This window comes from Nicrophorus vespilloides, unplaced genomic scaffold (assembly GCF_001412225.1).
Source record: "Nicrophorus vespilloides isolate i.1.1-1 unplaced genomic scaffold, Nicve_v1.0, whole genome shotgun sequence".
NCBI lineage: Eukaryota > Metazoa > Arthropoda > Insecta > Coleoptera > Silphidae > Nicrophorus > Nicrophorus vespilloides.
In genome coordinates, this window is record NW_017098345.1 from 1 (window position 1) to 15,526 (window position 15,526).

The window sequence follows — 15,526 nt, forward strand, 5'->3', positions numbered from 1 at the left end:
CAATATATTAATTAGCATGCATGATTATGGACTATTTTTTAATATATATATATATTTTTTGTATCTTTAACTTTAAATTGATAAATTTGAATGTGAGTCGATCTATATTAGTTAACTATAAAATTTAGTCTTGTATAAGGTCAGGATGGCCGAGTGGTCTAAGGCGCTGCGTTCAGGTCGCAGTCCACTTCTGTGGGCGTGGGTTCGAATCCCACTTCTGACAATCCTTTTACTCGAGATTGATTCAAGTAACCTGATGACCTCTTAATTTATTTTAACAAACAAACTTACTTTATTATTATTATAAATTATATTATATGAAATTCGGTTAAATTAATAAGTTGAAGGTTGTCAAATCAAAAATTTTCTGTCAAAGTTTGACAATTGAAAGATGTAAACTTAATGTTCGTTGTTGTTTTTTGTTTGCAGGTGGTTTTACCGTCGAAGGCCATCAAAAATGAACGCATCTTGGAAACACTGATGTACCAAGCGAACTCGGGGATGTATCGTCTTAACGACTCTTACTTGAAGGAGTGCACTCAGCGTCTTCAGAAACAGGACTCGCGCTTCTCCGAATGGGAATCCTTCGATTACAGCGCTTAAGGAACGCACAATTCGCCAGCACTGATTTAGAAGAAAAAAAACAGAAATAAGGAGGCGACGATGCAACAAACAAAAGAGAAAAACAAAAGAGAAACCGATTTTTGGGGGGGCGGAGACTATTTTCGAATAGAGAAACAAAAGCGAAATAAACAAAAGAAGGAAAACAAATAATTTTTAACAAACAAAAGATGACAAAACAAAACAAAAAACTTAAAAGAGAGAGAGAGAGAAAGAGAAAATATATTTTTGGGAACAAAAATCCATATTTGTATATTAACAAAAAAGAAAATGAAAATATAATAATTAAAATAAATTAATTGTATGATTGTGTAAGGTTATATTCGTTGATAGATTGAAATATTTAAAATATATATATATAAAATTGATCTTGAGGAGGAAAATTTGTATATGTGATTGCAGGACAATCCGATTTAAAACTTAAAAACAAAACAAAAAGTTCGATTTTGGTCGAGCAAAAATTTCGCGCGAACGGAGTTGGTTTCATTAGTTTTATAACAAAAAAAAAAATAATAAACGCAATACGTGTGCCTCTACGTTCTTACACAAAACAAAAAAAAAACATATTTAAAAAATAATAAATTTAAAAAAAAAACCACTAATATTAAATATATATATACATATTTATTCGTTGTTGTTTGCAAGATGTTCTATATAAATATATGAAAAGAGAGGTGTGTATATTATTGAAAGATGTCAGACCGTTGCTATGGATATAAATGTGTTATTGTCGTTTTCTCTGTTCTTTCTGCAATGGATGGGACACACATAGAGCATCAACAAGTAGAATAAATCCGTTGCTAAGAGACGACTTGTTCATTTGTATTGTACGATCAACGTGAACATCGCTTGCTATCATCATCAAGTCGCCACGGTAAATCAACAAGTTCCTTAGCAACAAAAGCTTCTTGTCCTACTTTAACATATACATGTTACGCAATTACATTTTAATGCAATTCAATTGGAAAAACTTCAACTATAATTGACGTGCGAATTGCAGTTTATGCAATAACAAATTATAAATCTAGCTGTTCTTGATATATCGTAACCATGATGTATCAACAAGTAACCGTGGTGACTTCAAAGAACAAATAACCAAACTGTTGCACTTTTCTAAGAAATTTCTTCGTTTTTTTTTTCGTTCCTTCTAATTGAAGTACCTGTGTTATTTTGGAAAATACTCGGCAGGTTATCGTGGACCCTGTCTGTCTGTATAAATGTATCGACTATAAAATCCAAGAAACAAAAAAAAAACAAAAAATTAAGGTGATTTGGTGTGAGGATAAATAAATAAACTAAACATAAATTGTATGATGTGAATTAAAAGAAAAAAATTATAAATAAGAAAGTATAATAATATTGCTGTTTGTATATGTTTCGATGTTATACATATGATGAATATATTGCGAGTATATAGAGATAATAACTATTTATTACGGGAGATGTACAGAGTGTTCAGATGTTTCCTCAGCAAACTGAGAAGAGGGGAAAAGAAACAAATAAAAATAAACGTACAGAAACACCGTAAAACTGTTCTCTCGTTTGCAAAGACTAATTTTACATATATACGACACATACATATATATATATTTTAATTACTTCCCCCCTTAGATAGCTATGAAAAAAAAAACAACAAAAGAAGTCGAGCGGAGAAAACAAAATAAAAGAAAACAACAAAATGTATGTATAGTTAAGAAAATGAAATGTGTTTATATATTAAGAAACCAACAAATATTTTGATACGAAAAAAAAATTAACAAAAAAATAATACGATATTGAAAAATTTCGAATATTGTGAAGAGTTGAGGACACTACGAGAATCTTATTGTGTGAAAAAAAGAGTGAATTTGAAAGAAATTATATATATATATATATTGAAGGAGAAAAAAACTTGGAGATGATGTGGTTTATGTATTATGTATAAAATTAAATTTAAAAATAATTGAAGGCAAAAAAAAAGATATATATATCTATAAATGGATAAATACAACTACTACTATTACTAATACTAATCTGTGAGTGTGTTGCGTAATAAATCTTTGTTACACTACGTTTTCTTTTCATTGTTGATTTATTTATTCGTTTCATTTATTGAAAAACCTTTATCTTTATACTCTTTTCCGTTGCATTTCTATGAACAGTGAAACTTAATTTAATTGAAAGAATCACAAATATTTTGAATCTTAGAAAATTCTACTTTTGATGTGAACTTCACTTTAATTAGTTCAAATTCAAATATTTAAAAACTATTGTATCTTTTGATTTTATTTAAACAATTACTAAATTTTGTATTTATTTACAAATTTTTGTATTCGTTAAAGTTTATTTTTAAACAATTAAAGTTGAACTTTGTAGACTAAACTTTCATTTATAAACGATTTCTTAACAGAAATATGTAATTAATTAACGAATTTTTAATTAATGAATTAAAATTTGCTGTTATTTGAAATGCAATGAATTTATATATTTTCATGACTGATTATGCTTAACTTTTGGTCTGATTTTAATAAAAAAATTGTGCGTTTTATTATTAGTTCAAATTCAAATACTTAAAAACTATTGTATCTTTTGATTTTATTTAAACAATTACTAAATTTTGTATTTATTTACAAAATTTTTGTATTCGGTAAAGTTTATTTTTAACAATTAAAGTTGAACTTTGTAGACTAAACTTTCATTTATAAACGATTTCTTAATAGAAATATGTAATTAATTAACGAATTTTTAATTAATGAATTAAAATTTGCTGTTCTTTGAAATGCAACGAATTTATATATTTTCTTGACTGATTATGCTTAACTTTTGGTCTGATTTTAATAAAAAATTGTGCGTTTTATAGTATGATAGATATTACAAATATTATTGATGTGTTGTCGAATACAAAAGTAATGTGCTTCAAGATGAAACAATAAAAAAAATAACAACAACAGAACAAAAGTGAGTTTAGTTTTTTTTTTCTGTAGAAAATGGAAGTGTAATCTGTTTTTGTTTCTAAATATCTGTTAAGCCTTGCTTAAATTGAAACAAAATGCGAATAAAAACAAAAAGAAGCTATGGAGGGGCGGTGGTTTACGAGTTATTTGACATTTGACAATAATAAATTGTTTCAACTGTTCTAAGAAATTTTGTTAAATATAGGACCCAAAATAAGTTCTTGTGGAACACCTGTTCTTCTTCTTCCTTCCACCACCTTTCTCATAGGGAAGTAATATAAACAATTTCCAAAATTGAGTCTCGGAATTGATGATTGTGTGCTTGTAGATAAGACCGCAACCAGACAGACAGAGTAGGATAGAAGTCTTGCAACCAATTATACAGAGCAAATGTTAGATCTTCTTGAGAAACACCTGTTATATAGTTAATTTATTTCATACAATTGAAGTTATGGTATTACTTTAATTTTTTATTGATTATTTACTACAATAATTTATTTAAAAGGTTCATATCTCTTCACACATCATCGTCGAACTGTCCTGGCTGCTTCCTCATCAGCTTCATGTGCGCCTTCTCGGTTTGGTCGTAGACCAAGTAACCAAGAGCTAGTGCTGCAAAAGAAATCGATTTTTTGTTTTGTTTAATAAAATTTTCCAAACTGTATGCAACACAACTTACGTGGGACGACGTAAAGGAAGGATTCCTTCATCCTGCGAAGCGTGTTCGGGATGCCGTGCGAGACGATACCGCCGAAAGCCTTCTGCTCAAAAGGCGACAACCTGTAGGTGATGATGCCCCTGAGTTTGAACAATTCTCCGAATCCGTGACCCATTTCTAAAACTACAAAAGAAAAACAAATGAACATGTATAGGCAACTTATTATACATAAAAAGACGAATTAAAGCCAACTTGATTAAGTAAATTATTCATTATATAAAGTTGACAATTTATTGTAACAAAATTATTATAAAATTGAGATAAATCATTCATTAAAATTGCTATAATCAAGTAAACAAGACTTTTGACACTTCTAAGTGACTGAAGTGATTATGACATCCAATTGAAACAAAACATTACATAAGACAAATGACGAACTTACAGATAGAAATCAATTGTTAATAAAAGAAAAATAGAAGCAAATGAAATCAATAATTTTGGACTTTGGTTACGATTTGAGGTTAGTTACGTAACTTGTTATAAAAACTAAGATCAAGAGAATTATACAACAAACAGTTTCACTTAATTTGCAGTAATTATTAATTACTCACCAACAAATAAAAAAACACTTAATTTATTTATATAAAACTTTACCTGTGATTTAATCCCTTAGTACTTCCAATTTTTCGGGCGCAGACCAATTTTTGACAATCGCTGTCAGATTTGATCGCCAGCTGCCAACTTAAATACACGTAATTGGGTTGGCAACGCTATTGTTGCTACAGCTGGCGGGAATTTTGAAACGAGTAAATGCATTTGGCTTTTATACGAGTTTCGTTTAATTTATTTCCGTGTAAGAATTTTAGAAATTTACTTATTTTTTTAAAAATTAATATGGAATAATTTTTCAAGTATTTCTGGGTATAATGATCGTTGAGGATTAGGATAAGGATGATGCATTTTACCTTGAAATCGTTGATTGCAACGTCAGCTGCTCCTATGCAAATAACAATATCAAGTGTTTGTATTGGAACGTGTTTCATTCGACGATGGCAACGAGCAACAAAGTGAAGAAAACGCTTGTCTTGAACAATGGCAACGAAATGCCTGCCATCGGACTCGGCACTTACAAGGTAAACATGAAGAAAGATATCTGTAAACAATTTATGCGTGTAACCTATATCAATAGATGAAACGGTTTATGTGGGGGCAATTACGATTTATTTGCTTATTTAAAAATCAGTTTAACAGATCTAAACAAGCGTTTGTTGACTTTAGCTTTTGTTGTTTGTTGTTGTCATAGGTAACTGTCTTGTTGACATTTATAACTTTTGTTTTCAGTCTTCCGCCGAGCAACTTGAGAAAGCCATAGAGGATGCGATCGATTGCGGTTACAGGCACTTCGATTGCGCCTGGTTCTATGGTAACGAGGCTGTGATTGGTAAAGCAATTAAGTCGAAGATCAACGAGGGCGTGGTCAAGAGGGAGGAGCTATTCATCACAAGCAAAGTAATGTCAATTATTAAAAAAGACAACAGCAGTTAGTTCTTTCAATTTTTCAGCTCTGGAACAATTTCCACGATAGGAAAAACGTGATGCCGACGCTGAAAGAGACTCTGGCGTCTCTAAATCTGTCTTACATCGATTTGTACCTGATCCATTGGCCTTTCGCATTCAAAGTAAGTGAATGGATTGTCAGTATTTTGATTTTTATGTACATTTCTTTTAAGGAAGACGTGTCGTTGTGGCCGGTGAGTGAAGGGAAGACGGCTTACAGCGATGTCGATTACTTGGAAACGTGGGCGGCGCTCGAGGAGTGCGTCGCTCTGGGATTGGTCCGCAACGTAGGCGTGTCCAATTTCAATAGCGAGCAGATTGGACGTGTCCTGGAGGTCGCGAAGATTCGTCCGGTCGTGAATCAGGTCGAGTGCAATCCGAACTTCAATCAGAAGAAGCTCATCGAGTTCTGCAAGGGCGAGGGCATCGTCGTCACCGCGTACTGTCCTTTGGGGCGGAGCGAGAATGCAGGCATGCCGGGATTCCCCGAACCGACGATATACGACCCGAAGGTGGCCGAGATCGCCGAAACACATAACAAGACTGCCGCTCAGGTCGTCCTCAACTATTTGGTGTGTATCTCCTCCATCCATCCTCGTCATTAACAATAACTGAAGAATTGTTTTTCAGCTGACTTTGGGCGTGTGCGTGATTCCGAAATCGGTGACGAAGAGTCGAATCCTCGAGAACTTCGACATCTTCGATTTCGAATTGTCCGAGGAGGAAGTGCAGTACTTGGATAGCTGCAACAAGAACGTTCGGGTGTGTCCGTTGACAATGTTCGCCGATCACCCGAACTACCCTTTCAACACTGAATATTAAAAACAGCACAACGCTTCCACAACCACCTCTAAAACAAACAAAAAAACTCTAAGCAATTCCAGAGGCCTTTTGATCCATATTGTTACGTTTCACGCAGATCTAGTAGCTTCTATCAAAGAGAAAACAAACATTGTTGTGGTATAGACACAGAAAGAGAGAGAGAAAAATATTGAGTATGAATTAAATTGAAAATTTTATTCTTATTTTTAACAAAATATTTATCACTTCCTTACGCACTACGTACACGTTCTGCTGTTTTCTTCCCGCAGTACAAATACATATAAAACGCAGTTCTGTTTTTTTTTTTCATAATTCAAATATCTGTTAATATCCGAATTAAATTACTTCGCAAATCTTATTTTTTTTTTTACTTTCACTAAAAAATAATAATCAACAACAACTCGGAAAAGTAGTCGCATCGTCCGTGAACTGCACATCATCATCCAGAGAAAGAGAGAAATATGGTTGGGGGGCGGAGAAGGGGAGGAGTTACTTTTCTTGAGGAGGAAGAGCATCGATAAAATATATATATATATATAATACATCATTTACGGGATTACGTTTTTCATTTTTTTTTTTATATCTTTCTTTCATTCTTCCATTATTTGTTTTGTTTTCGTTACGTCTAGAAACCGAATGGTAAACTAAGTGCTAAAAACGACGAACAGAAATCCTTTATAAAAGAACCTGGGCCTCGATCACCTCCGTTTGCTGCCCTCCGTTCCGCCGCGTCTAGTGAATCGTCCGTTAAGGAAAAAAAAACAAAACAAAACAACTGCTGCGTGAATCTTAAAACTAATTTTTAAATATCAAAGAAACCCGAGATTCCCAACCGAACGGAAAAGAAAAGCGTAGATTGTAGATCAAAGTGTATTATTTTGTACCCACAATTACACACACACACACATATCTTTATATAAAAAAAAAAAACAGGATATAAATCTTTTTTTTCTCTTTTCTTTCAAAATAACATTATTCTTGTGATGAATTTAATGCGTCAACTCACACGGACTCTTCTATGCCTGGTCGGTTGGGAATCACTGGTCTTATTCTATTCTATTCTGTACGCATTAAAAAGGATATTGTTTCTCCCTGATTTCGACGCGATCGTGCGACCTCTCCCTTTCCCGAAGGTAAGGCGACATCTCCTGCAAGAACACAAGACGATATTCACTAAAGTGTTGGCGCGTACGTGGATTATGCAGAAGGTGTTTGTACTTTTGATACAATCCACATGCGAGAAGCGCGTTTACGACCGGCGACTTACCCTAGAATGATGGTACTTTTCGCGTGCGTGAGGAGACTCGACCAACTCGCCGTTCTGGTGCATCATCTTCGCAGCTGAAACATTACTGTCTATAAGATAATAAGACTCATTTTGCGAGTCGAACGATTGCGAAAACTCATTACCTTTCTCCTCGTCCCTTTTCCTTTTGATCTCCGCTTGAAGCGCCTCCTCAGCTCGATCCTGAAAAAAGAAAGAATAGATGTAACACGAAAGTCTTTTCACGAATTCTAAATTTGATAATTAAAATTAGACACTTACTCGTTTTCTGCCCAGTTTTCGTTCCTTCCTCAGCTCCTTCTCCTCGTCGCTGAGCTTCTCACGTTTATCCTTCAACTTGCCGGACCGCTCCTTCTTCTCCATCTTCTCAATCACATACTCGACTTGCTGCAGCATTTTCCGGTCTTCGTGCTTGTAACTCTGCAGACAACCAGGGGGATGATACACATACATTAGGGGGTTTTTCATGCTTTCGATGCGGGGCGGGGGTCGCGGTTCGAGTGGGCGGTTCGTCGCTCGAGGCCACGCCCACGCCCCTCCCACAACACACACGCGCGCGAACGCCGAGACACCGGATTTAACGTAACGAAAATCACGACATCATCGCCGCCTCGCACTTCTCGTCGATGATGAGAGAGAAGAGTTAGATAGAGATACAGTAAAGCAATAATACATAACAATAATTGATAACAAAAAATTACAATATTAAACAAAATAAATAGTAATAATCGATTGAAATTATGAGATTTTAAATATACGGAATCCAGTCGACTTTAGTACAATTACATTAAAAAAAAAACTAAAGCTGAAAATTGAATAATTGATAAATACAATATATACAAAACATAAATTAAGCTCACAGATCGCCAATAATTGCAAAACAAATGATATAATAGGGTTGTCATTGGTTGCATAACGGAAACGCGAGTCGACTGGATTGGTCGTTGATCGTCGGAAAGAGGCGGTATTACATGCAGTGTAGAAAAGGGGAGTGATGGGCGAGTAAATGCGAAGAAAGAAAAAGTTGAATTTGAATGATGGATGAGCGATGAGAGAGGTGGAGTGGATAGTAGTAACGTAAGCATACTTACCAAGGTGGTCCTTTTTAAAAACACAGTAATTGCATATGGAAGATTGGGCTGATGTGTGAACACTTTTCAATATTATTTAAACAGGGTGGAAGGCGGGCGGGGAGTTTTGAAGAAGATCGCGTACTTTTGGCTGCACGCTTTTTCTACTACTATATACTTTTTTTTTGGTTTTTAGATTTTAGATTTAGATATCTAAATTGATAATCTTTCGCTTTTTCCCTCTCCGCGATTCATCGATTGAGTTGATTTCATACATCCATGGGTTTCCTTTTTAAATCCGCGTTTTCGAATCCATTTTCCGCATCCATTGATTTCCAACTTTTCTCAACTTCCAACGAAACGAATTCCTTTCGAACTTTATCCCAAGTTTACAAATTCCTTTCCAATTCGAATCCATAATTTTTAACTTTTCCTCGTTGTTTCGTCATCACCATTGATTGTTAATTTACGAAGGCGAATTTGCCTCGACCATACCATTTCTTCAGAAAAAATTAAATGAAATTCAGAAACGCAAAACTTCAATACGTGGACCATCATATTTGTACAATTGAGATAATTTTACGATGACTCAATTCTTCTCCTTGGACTCTTCATCCGAAATCATTAACTATTGACTATACTCAATTAATCTCTTTGCAGATGATCCAAAATGTGCATTAATTTACGTGCACTTCGTTGAAATTAATGTGAAACGATGTCTTCATCCAATCATCAAAAAAATAATAATATTGGTTATGTGGGTATTGCCAAAATGTGTAGATTATTTGTGGTTTTGTGCTTATACTAAATGAGCAGTGGCGCTTACTTGATCCATCTCCTCATGCATTGCAGCTTCTGGATTCAAATTGAACTCAGTGATAATTCCTTCCTTTGATGCGAGACTTCGTTAAGTTTCATCTCGGAGATACTTAATTTTCCTTTTCTCAACTTTCTCAAGCATTCCATCATCATCGATTATTAGGATTATTGCGATTAAGTAAATGAATGAATTCTGAAGATTTTGGCAGACACACACAAACAAAGCACACAACACACGAATATTGGAAAGTCTCTCTCACTCCGCTTCGATTCTTCCCCCAAATTCTCATCGGAGCTTCGTGCACTGGTGCATTTATTAATTAAACCCCGAGACGAATCTTCTATCCACTTCGAACACTTAGCATTAGAACATTTACAACACCGAACTCTCAATTAACATATTTTCATTGCCATCCTCTTATTTGTCGTTAAGTGCTTCAGCCCAATCTCCCACAGGTGACAACAAGGTACCAACCCTGAAATCTGCACCGGTGCTATCTCACTCCGATACTAACCTTCGATGATGGACCTTCCATTTTTCTTCTTTTAGCTTCTGCTGTAAGATAGAAATCAATTAATTTCAATAACATTCAACATTGATCGATGGTACACACCTCTATCAGGGTCGTTGGTCTCCTGGTTGTGCTTGGAGCTTCCGGAATTGTTCCCATTATTCAAAGCCACGTCGCGCTCCTCTCTGAAATCTCTAATGAAATAGCTCGTACTCCTCTCATCGTAATATCTCTCGTTCTGGCCCGAATACCGCATTTCATCCTTCGGACTGACCATCTCTATATATCGTTCATCCTGCAAGAAAAAACGAAAAGATAACCCTCAACCTCACGAAGTAAAAAAAAAAAAAACATAATCCCGAGACTCACCCTGTATTGCCTCTCGTCCTTGCCCGACGATATCTTCTCCTCTTTCCTCTCCCTGCGCTTCTCACGGTCCCGCTCTCTCTCCCTGTCCACTTCCTCTCGTTTCTCCTCCTTTCTATTGTGTTTCTCGCGTGATTCTTCTTTGCTTCGTTCCCGTTCGCTCACTCTTTCGTTCAAACTAAACGGTAACACAAGCAAACAATTACTAACACGAGCTTTAAACGAATGAAATGAAACTTACATAATGTCCTGAGAAGAATTCTGCGATTTTCTCGATTCCTCGCTAGCCTGTCGCTTTTCTTTGCGATCGGATTTGTCCCTGCTTTCTTTAGTGACTTCTGCAACTCGTTTATTATTAAATTTTTGATTAAATTCACGAATCGAATAACAGTTACCTTTGGAGTCTCCGTTGTGCTTCGATTCTGTCTTGGAATCGACCGACTTGGCGGCCTTCTCCTTCTCTGGATGATGGAATTCGTTGTCATGCATGATGTTGCCGGATGCGATCTTGTTCTTCAGCTGCCCCACGTAGCTGATGGCTAAAGTGTACAGGTCTTGTCTGGTGTTCTTCTCCTCCTCCGCTAGACGGTAGATCTTCTTTTCGAAGATTTGGCTCAGCTTGATGAGCACCGGGAACTGAGGAATGATCTTGATCAGGACGATAAGAGCGTTTCTGATCTGCACATAATCTTTGGATTCAAGGCATATGATGAGGGCCTTGGTTAGCTTGTAATGCCACTTGTGGCACACGTGCCGGTAATTTTCGTAACCAACTTGATCGACGTTCTCGGACTGATTGTTGGCTCGGAGTTTGGTGAGGAAGCCGGGGAAGTTTGAGCACTCCTTGTCGAAGATGTCCTTGGACTTGTGCCAGCGCATCAGCGTTTCCAGCATGGCGTGTAAGAAACGGCCGTAGCGCATCGCCTCATTCTCCGTGCACGAAGTAATAGTGTATGTCACATCGCAGAACAACTAAGTGGAAGATTAATTAACATGTAAGAAATATATATATGGATGACTTACTCTATCGTAACAAAGAACAGTTGAAAAATTCGCAGTCTTCAGGGCGTGTATGGTGTGCAGGAATTTGGCACAGTATACGGCATCGATCGCTGTAAAAGTGCACCTGGGGAAGATGCAGAGTTGCAGGAATCTGGTGATGGTGTCGTTCATAGCTGACTTGGAGGGGAACCAGGAATCCTTCTCCTGGTTCAAGCGATACATGACCTTCTCGACGTGATCGTGCTGCTTCTTTTTCTCCTCCTGAAGCTTCTCGATGAGCGTATTGTATCTCTCAATTTCTTTCTTCCCCTTGCTGGGATTCTGCTCGGCAACTCCCAGAGAGGCCATTTTTATCTTGTTGATGGCTTGCTGATAAGTTTCATCCGGCACGGACAGATCGTACATGGTAAGTGACCAGAAAGTTGTGAGGAATTGAGTTGATACGTCGTCCCACACCTTGGGCAGATGCAGCGGGATGAGAGACTTCTGAACCGGCGACATCACTTCGCACGCTGCCTCATAGTACTTCTGATTTTTGGGAACTTTCTTCGATGGATCGGCTTTCCGCAATTGATCATATTTTATCTATAACAATGATGATTCGTTGATAATTACAATTATTACAGCGATGGTTGGGAATATTTGCTTACGTTGATGGCGTGATGGAGCATGGGTCGCGCCAAGAAAAACGCGACTTCGTTGGGAATGTGGTGTTCCAAAAGCATCGACTGGATGGACGGTAGTTTGTTCACGTATTCATCCACTGAGAGGGTGGAGCCGAGGAAGGTTCCGAATTGAACGAGAGTGTCCTGGCACTGATCGGATAGCTTACCTACCAATTTCAAGTGGCTTTGCTGAGTTTCCCTGTACACTATGCAGTATTTTTGCTGCGCGATGAGCAAGCACAGAGCTACAGCCAGGTTTTGATCGGCCATGGCGTCCTTTAAGCGGAGAGAGGACTTCTTCGTGTTACGCACTTGGCTGAAGTAACCTGCTTCGACCTTAAGTAGTTCACCACCTGACATGGCATTCAACTGATCCATAGTCAGATCTTCGATCGTATCAATTCCTGCCATTTTCTGGATGATCTCTTTCAGGATCAACAAATCCAAACTTAAAGCAAACGTTAATGTAATGTCATTCATAATGATATAGGGTGATTCAATACCTTTTCTGCGCTTTCAATTGATTGGCGACAAACTGCAGCAATCCGGTAAGTTCGATATTGTACTTTTTAAACACGGCCCCGCAGAATGAGGACAAACTTTGGAGCCAATTGGAGATCGAGGTGGAATCATGCTTAACGCGTTTCTTCTCGGCGTTGGCCAGCGATTCTATCAGACAGAAGCCGAGCACGTCGTAGGATAAGTTAGTCAGGTACTTGAGCGAGTCGACGACGGGATGGATGAGATTGTCGTACACTTGGATTTGCACCAAAACGTAGTCGAAGAGGAAACCGGGCGAGCTGTGCGTCAGCTTCCCGATAATCCTGCCCGCCGGTTTGATGTTCTCCTTGCTAACCCTCTTCATTATGTTCTTGATACGCTTCTCGGAGTCACCGCGTTTACGCAACAGCTCCGGGTATATAGTGTACGTCTCGTTCTTCCATCTGCTGTAGAGGCAGTAACGCGTCTGGTAAGGATACAGTTTGAGGAGACTCCAAATCTCTTCGGCGATCGAGCAATTGCAGTCCAAGTAGGAGAGGGCTGGCAGGACGGAGTGATCCAGCAGACTGACGATGTCGTAGTAGAGTGAATCCTCGCTGGGCGGTGGTTTCGTGGCATCTATACCGTCCTGGAGTAAGGCCACCTTCGATAACCTCACGATCTTATAGAGCAGGATCGGATCGAAGTGCAGGGACGGTCCAAGCACCATCAGCATCGGGATGGCATCGTCTCGTAGATCGAAGAAGGTGTGGGCGCGCTTCGGCGCCTTCGGATTCCGGTGGGGCGCGATCGTTTTCCCCCGAATATTGCCCATTTTCCAATTTCTAGTCATTACGATTTATTGTGTTTTTGTTTTGGTTTGTTTCATTGATTGATTTTGTTTGATTTGAATGTGTTTTAAAACTTACGATCTGTAGACTGGTTCGATTACGTTGTGAAGCAGATTGCAAAGGGCCTTAGCGATGGGCTCCTGATTGACGGCATAGTGTTCGGGCAGTCTCCCGATCAGGAGCTGCGCCGTTTCCCAATCTCCGACAGTCAGCAGGGCCTCGCACAAGTTCAATTTCTGATTCGTGTTGTACTTCTCCATCGGATTCTCCTTCTCCTCCGGCGATTCCTCTTTCTCCTTGTTATTTATCGAAATGATTGACAACTTTCGCACGTACTCCTTGGCATCCTTCATCTCCTTGTCCCATTCCTTCACCATCACTTTATCGTCAGGCGAAAACTGTAATCATTCAAGAAAACGTTTCATTTATTCATTACCACCCCCAACTGAAATCAAATTTCTACACTTACCCAAATATAAATATCATCCAAGTTAATTATATTATACTGGAGTAGATGAGCTGCTAGAACGTACAGAGATCGAGGTATTGCAGCATCGCTATTCTTCTGCAGAGTAAACTTTGAACCCAGCACCTCAGATATAGTTTTGGGATCAGTCATATACGATTTTATGAGCGGAATGAATAGATGCGCATCGTCGGGTTTATTCTCGAAACTCTCCAATATTATATCTAGCACGCGATTTGGATCCAAATTGAAACAACCTAAAAAAAATAAATAACCATTTGTATTAATATCGCACTGCTATTTCCAAAAAATTACCAATAAGAGATTGAACTGCATCTAACAATTCCTCATGCTTCATATCCTTCTTGAATTCCTGATTCAATTCCGTCACAAGCTTAGCAAAGCCCTCATTCTCTTCGCGAAACAAATTGAATTTTCGCTGCTTGTAACTAAAAGAAATATAATCAGATTTAGTTGAGAAAAATTTACAAACCTCATTGAATAATGTGAGTATGCATCAAAACTTTAGATCAAACCTTCATAGAAATAAAGAGTCTACACATACAAATTCTCTAGCACAACATGGAAACACTTATGAAAAAGGCTTAACTCACAAATGTGTCAAAAAAAAAATGTGCTTGAAAATAATAAACCAGTTGATTTATACTCACTAAAGTTTTGTTTTGACTTTGATAAATTTTGTGTAGAATGTGCGGTTCTTCAAAATGCCAACCTCCTGGAGGGAATCAATCTCTAGGCGTTCCTTGAGGAGTTTGTCTGATAAAAATTTCTCGCACTCCTTAATAATGTAACAATAATTCAAGCGCTCTTTGGAATCATCGTTCTGCGTTCCGGATGTTTCAGCATCTGCTATATTCAGTATGTCCAATATAATCGATGGCACATCGTTGTGCAGTGTAACCAGTTCCTGTAGAATATTCACAACCGACTCCTTTTTCACCGCTCCATTTATTCCGTTCATAATAAGATCATTCAGGTTGCCTGCAATCTCGGTGAAGTGATCAAACATTGGACTCTTCGATTCATCTTTGATGAGCTGCACACAGAACTTGGTGCTGCAAAAATTAGTTAGTTAGGTTAGGTTCGCAATGTATTTAGGTATGTATTTCAATGTGTTTGTGCAACAGTGCTGGGTATGTTTGTAATCAACAGTTTACATTTGATGGTGGGTAGACGCGAGAAGGGCGAACGTTCGGGTTCGCCAGAATCGCGGAAACACAGCGATTCAGATTCGCACACGAATTTCGAACACTTACAATTCATTCTTTCCTGATTTCTCCCAATTTTTCCAAATATCAGGAGACAAAACATCAGCCATTTTCACTTCGATTTGATTACACTTGCATCTGACCACACATCTGACACACACACCGCGCCGAACTCACTTTAACACCTCTA

At 37.6% G+C, this 15,526-nt stretch overlaps 3 protein-coding genes and 1 non-coding gene across 7 annotated transcripts; 2 read left to right on the forward strand and 2 right to left on the reverse strand.

Moving 5' to 3' along the window:
* The first annotated feature begins 139 nt into the window (after positions 1-139).
* Positions 140-223, forward strand: Trnal-cag. The gene has a single exon. It is a non-coding gene; the product is annotated as a tRNA-Leu (tRNA).
* A 3,780-nt stretch (positions 224-4,003) lies between these two features.
* LOC108562224 (cytochrome b-c1 complex subunit 8-like) lies at positions 4,004-4,966 on the reverse strand. The gene is made up of 3 exons (XM_017920495.1): positions 4,867-4,966; positions 4,234-4,395; positions 4,004-4,166 (listed from the first exon to the last, which is right to left on the reverse strand). The coding sequence occupies exons 2-3, from the start codon at positions 4,385-4,387 to the stop codon at positions 4,072-4,074; spliced, it is 249 nt and encodes an 82-aa protein (XP_017775984.1). The 5' UTR covers positions 4,388-4,395; positions 4,867-4,966; the 3' UTR covers positions 4,004-4,071.
* A 203-nt stretch (positions 4,967-5,169) lies between these two features.
* On the forward strand, positions 5,170-6,949 carry LOC108562221 (aldose reductase-like). Its single transcript, XM_017920490.1, has 5 exons — positions 5,170-5,345; positions 5,554-5,721; positions 5,775-5,891; positions 5,943-6,341; positions 6,400-6,949. Exons 1-5 carry the CDS (start codon positions 5,262-5,264, stop codon positions 6,589-6,591), a joined length of 960 nt encoding a protein of 319 aa, XP_017775979.1. The 5' UTR covers positions 5,170-5,261; the 3' UTR covers positions 6,592-6,949.
* Positions 6,950-7,159: 210 nt separating this feature from the next.
* LOC108562217 (THO complex subunit 2) lies at positions 7,160-15,522 on the reverse strand. 4 transcript variants are annotated; one of them, XM_017920485.1, is made up of 18 exons: positions 15,385-15,522; positions 14,779-15,183; positions 14,423-14,556; positions 14,111-14,364; positions 13,720-14,039; positions 12,814-13,635; positions 12,296-12,758; positions 11,667-12,230; positions 11,039-11,615; positions 10,885-10,981; positions 10,647-10,821; positions 10,380-10,572; positions 10,281-10,318; positions 8,138-8,296; positions 8,002-8,059; positions 7,859-7,947; positions 7,675-7,739; positions 7,160-7,326 (listed from the first exon to the last, which is right to left on the reverse strand). In XM_017920485.1, the coding sequence occupies exons 1-18, from the start codon at positions 15,444-15,446 to the stop codon at positions 7,290-7,292; spliced, it is 4,512 nt and encodes a 1,503-aa protein (XP_017775974.1). In that variant the 5' UTR covers positions 15,447-15,522; the 3' UTR covers positions 7,160-7,289. The 4 variants fall into 4 exon arrangements, with proteins under 4 accessions (XP_017775974.1, XP_017775973.1, XP_017775976.1 ...); XM_017920484.1 differs by having other exon boundaries at positions 10,281-10,321; XM_017920487.1 differs by having other exon boundaries at positions 7,859-7,932; positions 15,385-15,521.
* Positions 15,523-15,526: the final 4 nt, after the last annotated feature.

Excerpts from the sequence above, each read along its gene's own strand:
- LOC108562224 (XM_017920495.1), bottom strand. The coding sequence starts at position 4,387 with ATGGGTCACGGATTCGGAGAATTGTTCAAACTCAGGGGCATCATCACC. Across the intron at positions 4,167-4,233 it reads CTTCCTTTACGTCGTCCCAC|CACTAGCTCTTGGTTACTTG; the intron begins GTAAGTTGTGTT and ends TTTCTTTTGCAG.
- LOC108562221 (XM_017920490.1), top strand. The coding sequence starts at position 5,262 with ATGGCAACGAGCAACAAAGTGAAGAAAACGCTTGTCTTGAACAATGGC. Across the intron at positions 5,346-5,553 it reads TCGGACTCGGCACTTACAAG|TCTTCCGCCGAGCAACTTGA; the intron begins GTAAACATGAAG and ends TTTTGTTTTCAG. Across the intron at positions 6,342-6,399 it reads AGGTCGTCCTCAACTATTTG|CTGACTTTGGGCGTGTGCGT; the intron begins GTGTGTATCTCC and ends ATTGTTTTTCAG.
- LOC108562217 (XM_017920484.1), bottom strand. The coding sequence starts at position 15,446 with ATGGCTGATGTTTTGTCTCCTGATATTTGGAAAAATTGGGAGAAATCA. Across the intron at positions 15,184-15,384 it reads AAATCAGGAAAGAATGAATT|CACCAAGTTCTGTGTGCAGC; the intron begins GTAAGTGTTCGA and ends TAATTTTTGCAG. Across the intron at positions 14,557-14,778 it reads AAAGTCAAAACAAAACTTTA|TTACAAGCAGCGAAAATTCA; the intron begins GTGAGTATAAAT and ends TATTTCTTTTAG.